This window comes from Pelophylax lessonae (assembly GCF_965119305.1).
Source record: "Pelophylax lessonae genome assembly, chromosome: 1".
Taxonomy (NCBI): domain Eukaryota; kingdom Metazoa; phylum Chordata; class Amphibia; order Anura; family Ranidae; genus Pelophylax; species Pelophylax lessonae.
In genome coordinates, this window is record NC_138768.1 from 848,183,506 (window position 1) to 848,190,450 (window position 6,945).

Below are 6,945 nucleotides of genomic sequence, written 5' to 3' on the forward strand. Positions count from 1 at the left end.
AGGTGCTGCCAGAAGTGTGATCAGAGCTGAAGAACTACCCGATACTTCTTTCCTATCAGATATTGACATAACTTGTGTGGGAGTGGACGGAACACCCAGAAGAAGCCCTTTGACCCGCCCCTTACAAGTTGGCAATTTCCCTGACCTACTAGCAAGATTTGTCGTCTCCACCACATGTCCTTTAAATTTATTAGGGGCTGATGTCTTGTCCAGACTTCAAGCCTCTATTTCCTTTCAACCTGATGGTGGTATTAAAGTGACTTCACCACTGACTGCTGAAGATGCCTCAGCACTGTGTTCCATTCCGCTCCTGCTTTCATTGGATATGGAGGATGAGACTGGGATCCCACAAGAAGTTTTAGACCGTATACCCTCATGTTTGTGGTCTACGGGGCCGGAGGACATTGGTCACCTGAAAGTCCCGCCCATTATTGTGAAAATGAAACCAGGAGCCCCTTACCCAAGGAAGCCCCAGTACCCCCTTAAGCCCTCCCAGTCAGCTGCAATTGCCCTCCAAATAAAGGCCCTCTTGCAAAATGGGGCTCTCATATATTGCACAAGCCCTTGCAATACTCCTCTCTTTCCAGTAAAAAAGAAGACCGTGAAGGGGGAACCTATAAAATATCGAATGGTACAAGATCTCCGAGCAGTAAACGAAGCCACCATACTGGAAACACCCATTGTGCCTAATCTGCACACCTTGCTGGCTAGAATACCGCCCACAGCAAAATACTTCACAGTGGTGGACCTGGCAAACGCATATTTTAGCGTTCCCCTCGACCCTTGTTGCCAATTCCTCTTCGCCTTCACCCATGAGGGCCAAGGTTACACCTGGACTGTAATGCCTCAGGGAGCTCAAAACTCCCCATCTCAATTTGCCAAAGCAATGACATTTGTCCTGGATACATGGATCAAACTCAACCCAGAGGTAGTGCTCCTCCAGTATGTGGATGACCTCTTGCTTTGTGCGGACACCCAAGAAGAAGCGTCAACTCACTCTGAGAGCCTGGCCGAGCAAGGCTGCAAAGCCTCAAAACAGAAGATTCAGTGGTGCAAAGGCACAGTGGTCTTCCTTGGTCACTGTGTCTCAGAAGGCACACGGCATCTTACCCGAGAAAGGGTTGCTGCAATCAAGGCCATTCCAGTGCCAATGGGCCAAAGATCCCTCCATGCCTTCTTGGGACTAATCTCTTATTGCCGCTCATGGATTCCAGAGGCATCCATACTGATGCAACCTTTGTACGATGCCCTGAAGCCCAACCCCTTCGTGCTATCTTCAGAGGCCCTTACCAACTTTGAACTTCTGAAAGAAATTCTATCTATAGCCCCCACCCTCGGCCTCCCAGACTACGAGAAGCCTTTCAAGTTGTTTATCTCAAAGAGAGAAGGACATGCCACAGGAGTGTTGGCTCAGACCGACGGCAACAAGGTCAGGCCCATCGGCTATTATTCCTGCCAGATGGATCCAGTGGCTAGGGGGGGACCCTCCTGCCTCAGAGCCGTCTTTGCAGCCCAGGCTCTCCTGGACAAGACTGCTGACCTTGTGTTGGGACATCATCTCATCCTTCTGCCCCCTCATGATATAGCAGCAATACTGAATCAAGTACAACCAAAACACCTGTCGACAGCAAGACATCTCAGACTTCAATGTGCCCTACTCCTCCCGGATAACATCACCCTTCTCAGGTGCAACACGCTCAACCCGTCCACTCTGCTTCCACTTCTCGAGGGGGGAGACGATCCTTGTGATATTCCCCATGACTGCCTTGAGATGATGAAAATGGAAACTGCACATCTACCGACTGTAAGTGAAGTGCCTTTGGACAATCCTGACCTAACTATCTATGTAGATGGATCAAGATATGCAGACCAAGCAGGAAGATATCACACTGGATATGCTGTCACCACTGAGGATACAATCCTCCACGCCTCGGCCCTACCTCCTTCAAAGTCTGCACAAGAAGCAGAGCTCCGAGCCCTTATTACGGCATGCCAATTAACAGAAGGAAAGAGAGTCAACATCTACACAGACTCAAGATATGCCCTTGGCGTTGCCTGTGATTATAGGATCCTTTGGAGGACCAGAGGGTTTCTAACGGCTAAAGGTACACCTGTGAAGCATGGTGAAGCAATCAAAGACTTGATGGATGCTCTACTTCTTCCTACCCAAGTGGCTATACTCAAGGTAAAGGCACATGGTAGACTGAATTCTCCGGAAGCACGAGGCAACCACCTGGCGGACACCGCCGCAAAGCAGGCCGCATACGAAGTGCGAGAAGTTAACAACAGAGTGGACATGCCTGCTTCGGATGGAATAGCATCGGCACCACAGAACATACAAGATACTGAAGCTGTACAAACCACCATGGTCCTGCAAAGCCCATCTGTAGACTGGACATTCCTCAAAGAAAAACAGAAAGCAGCAAGTAAAGAAGAAAAGGAGATGTGGATAAAGAAAGGAGCCACATTGAAGGATGGACTCATGGAAGTGGACAAGAGACCATGTTTGCCATGATCTATGTTCCCAGCAGTAGTACAGTGGGCTCATGGTGCCTCTCACCTATCAAAAACTTTGATGAACGCCCTGATCAACAAATACTATTTGGCCCCAGGGATCACCCCACTCACCAACAATTTTTGCAAATCATGTACTATTTGTGATAAGTGCAACCCTGGAAGACCAGAGAAAGTGCCCAGAAAACACCTAGCAAAAGCCCAGTATCCTTTCCAGAGAATACAGATTGACCACATCCAGATGCCAAAGAGTGGCCAATATTAGTACGCTTTGGTGATCATAGATATGTACTCTTCCTGGCCAGAAGCTTTCCATGTTACCAACATGACAGCAAAGACCACAGCTAAAAAGCTTCTAACAGAAGTAGTGTGCAGGTATGGCGTCCCAGAGGTTATAGAGAGTGATCAAGGGCCGGCTTTTACGGCCTCAGTAACCAAAGAAATATGGACAGCCTTGGGGGTCACACTAGCTTTTCACACCCCATACCATCCACAAAGTAGTGGAAAGGTAGAGAGACTGAATGGTACAATAAAGTCTAGGATGTTAAAAATGTCCCAGGAGACAGGAATGAGTTGGCCAGACAGTTTACCTATTGCTTTGTTTAGTGTCAGATACACTCCCAGAGGAAGCCATGGTTTATCACCCTATGAGATACTGTTTGGGTCAGCCCCTAGACTAGGATGTTATTATCCGCAACAGTTACAACTTCAATCTGATGTATTGGCTGATTATGTGATTGCATTGTCTCGTGAATTAACCCGCATCCATGCGAGAGTGTTTTCTTCCATTCCAGATCCTGAACTAGATACAGGAACACACAAGCTGGTCCCCAGGCACTGGGTCTATATAAAGAAATTTGTACGAAAACACTCCCTTGAGCCCAGATTCGATGGTCCCTTCCAAGTCCTCCTAGTAACTGCCACATCAGTGAAGGTGGCTGGAAAGAACACCTGGATACACGCCTCCCATTGTAAGAAAGCCCCTGTGCCTAAGGGGGCGGACGAGGACGAAGCATGATTCTATATATCCTTTTCTTGTTGGGAACGACTAAGGGCAACAAGCAGCCATTACTGAAAATAATGGAAAGATCACTTTCTGGTATAATTCTTCTGATACCCATGTCGCCACGTTTGATTTTCATGCATGTAAAATACTCCCATGCCCCAAACTCAATAGCAGATCAGAATGGTATAAGACAGGACATGGGGAATGGTATATTTGTGTCACCAAGGGGTCATGGGGAAAGAGTTGTGCCTATTGGGGAGCAGCAGCTTGGAACACAGGGACACCCTGGGGATACCAACCCCAACCAGCTTATGATAGTAAGGATAGCCAAGGAGAGCCCTTGTTGACCGTCTCACCTTACATAAACCAGGGCCTAGCATGACACTTGTTCTAAATATACAGAATCTTAGTCCCTCTGATAGGGGTGAGATGTCAGATCCTACCTTTGAGGATACAATGGCAGCTGAAACCGTTTCATAGAAGCCAATCTCTGGCTAGAGTGGATGAGGTACAGTGCGAGTAAACACAATAGAACCAATTGTTATGTCTGTGGTAGTGCTAGACCACACTTAGGTACAGTCCCATTGAACATACCTGAAGAAACAGAGGAGTGTTTCCTAAGCCTCTTTACTAACACTTCCACTGATTATTCAGCATGTGAGAAATGGAAGGCAGAATACCCTATCAATACCAGGGACCCAAAGCCTAAAGAAGTTATCACAATATATCCTGGGAATTACACCTGTTATGTCCGCTACACAGGGAAGGGTAGAAAATTGGGGACCTTCCCAAGAGGTTACTGTGCCTCTTACAGTCATGCTTCAACTAACTTGGTGCAAAATAAGACCCAATCCCTAGGGGATGTGTACTGGGTGTGTGGAGATATGCATATAAGAACCAGGCTAGAGGGAGAGTGGAGAGGAGAGTGTGCCCTTGCAAAGGCTATCATGCCTTTGCACATCCTGACAGAAAGTGCTCATGACGCACATATCGGTCTGACCCCAGGTAAAAGGAGGAAACGGGAAGCTCTCCTTGGAAGTTTTGATCCTCATGTATATATAGATGCCATTGGAGTTCCAAGGGGGGTCCCCGACGAATACAAGGCTTGAGACCAGGTCAAGGCCGGTCTTGAATCCCTAATCCCCATAATAACTGTCAACAAGAATGTAGATTGGATAAACTATATATATTATAACCAACAAAGGTTCATCAACTACACCAAAGATGCATTCCAAGGGATAGCTGAACAATTGGAAACCACATCCCAAATGACCTTCCAGAACCGGATGACTCTGGATATGATGTTAGCAGAAAAAGGAGGAGTCTGTACCATGATAGATAAGACCAGCACCTGTTGTACCTATATCCCGAACAACACTGGACCGAATGGTAAGATCACATTAGCTCTTAAGAAGTTAGAGAACCTATCAGTTGAACTGAAAAAAAATTCAGGTGTCACAGACCCATGGGATCAATATTTTAATTGGATGAGTGAGTGGCAGAAAGTCTTGGCACAGATAGGAGTGACTGTGTTGATCATTCTAATCCTCCTTGCTTTAGTGGTTTGCTGTGTACTCCTCTGCTTGAGGAAGTTCATGGAGAAAGCAATAGACCAAACTACACCCACATTCGTGAGGCAAGACATAGAACTTGAGGAAGAAGACTATGGAAAACCATATACACCATTGCAGACATTCCCTACCTCTGCCAGCGACCTGTAGGGCCATAGGGAGAGCATCTGACTTCCCATGCGCAAAGACCGTGGCAAGGGGGGTGATTGATTAGCAATCACTCATCTAAAGTGCGGCACAAAAAGAGTTCCAAGGCGCATGAGGACAGATGAGCTAGGATCGATAGGGACAGGATGAAATAGACACTTTAAGGGGGGAATCTGTAATGGATGTAGTTGATGGTTTAGTAAAATGCCTATTTCAACAGTATTATATACAAGCTTATAAACCATTTATACCCATTTATGGTATTTCATGGTTTTTATGCTATAGTGCTAATATGCTAATATGCTAATATGTTTTTTATGCTTTTTACTTATATGAAATACTTTCCTTGCTCAAACATAATTGCCAGATCACTTTTCTCCTGTAAAATCAAAGCAATAAGAAAACAAGAAGAACGGATGATTTCCAAGATGGCGCCTCCAGTGAGGGACACACCTAGGACAGAAGATGGTCATATCCTGGAAGAAAGTTATATGTGCATAGATACATCCAATCAAATAAGATTATAATTTGACTGTCTAATTTAATGCCATGCCTACAGGACATTTCCTGGAGATGTTCTGTATGGGCTTTATAAGCTTAAAAGGCGGAAGCAATAAAGCAGAACTGTTTTACCCTGACTGCGTCAGTGTCAGCATTTCTCTGTGTGCACACATGCATTACTCTTAAAAATTAGGCCAGGGACGGATATAACTCTATCGGCATTGGTCCGATCTAAAGCAACACATCTACCTGTCTATTGTATTTGTGCATCTTGAATCTTAATATTGATTTGGTCAGTTAAGTAGCAGGGGTGGTTGTTAATCAGTTTCAGCTTCTTTATTGTTAGTGAAATTAACAACAACAGGTGCACTAGATGAGTAACAATGATTTGGCCTCCAAAACAAGAATGGTTTTACAGATGGAGGCCACTGACATTTTTTTCCCTACTCATCTTTTCTGACTGTTTTTTACTAGTTTTTGCATTTGGCTAGGGTCAGTGTCACTACTGGTAGAATGAAGCGATACCTGAACCCTATAGAGGTTGCACCATATATATTTATGTATTGTCCATATATAAATATTTATATGCATTACTAAAGCCTGTAAGCACAACCTTTAATGCTGAAGGAACCCCTATCCTTTAGGATATAACTCACATACACAGATAAAGTGCCTACCATTATTAGGGGCCTGGGTGTTTTTTGCATAGGTAAAATATATAGACAATGTTGCTGTAGCTGAGGCACACAGGTCTTAAAAAGAGTAAAAATTCTCAAGCAAATCATTGTGCTTCTGAAATATTGATGGGGTGCAGCCTACCTTCATCAAGGCACCTTTTTGGACATCCTATTTGAAAAGCATGGGCCTAAATATAAAATTCCCCACCCCATTTCAACAATGACAACCTCCTTTTATCTGGGTAGGCTTTCCATAAAATTTTGGAAAGTGTCTGTCTGAATTTGTATCCATGCATCCAAAAGAGTTCTTGATCTATCTCAAAGGAATTCATTAGGCCTGATGTCAGGGATCTGTAAAGGCCACTTGAGTTCCTCTACACCAAACTCATGAAACCCTGTCTTTATGGCATTTTATGGAGCTGGCTTTGGCACAAATAAGCCGACAAAAATAAAAAAACTGTTTCTGTAGGGTTGGAAACATACAAGTATAATTGTTTAAAATGTCTTTGAATGGTAATGCTTTCCCTGG

At 44.8% G+C, this 6,945-nt stretch overlaps 1 protein-coding gene and 1 pseudogene across 2 annotated transcripts; both read left to right on the top strand.

Moving 5' to 3' along the window:
* Positions 1 to 1,013: 1,013 nt before the first annotated feature.
* On the top strand, positions 1,014 to 3,727 carry LOC309555578 (uncharacterized protein). Its single transcript, XM_082257637.1, has one exon. The coding sequence runs from the start codon at positions 1,151 to 1,153 to the stop codon at positions 2,513 to 2,515; it is 1,365 nt and encodes a 454-aa protein (XP_082113763.1). The 5' UTR covers positions 1,014 to 1,150; the 3' UTR covers positions 2,516 to 3,727.
* Positions 3,728 to 3,976: 249 nt separating this feature from the next.
* On the top strand, positions 3,977 to 4,965 carry LOC309555588 (annotated as a pseudogene). Its single transcript has one exon. The product of its transcript is annotated as an uncharacterized misc_RNA (transcript).
* Positions 4,966 to 6,945: the final 1,980 nt, after the last annotated feature.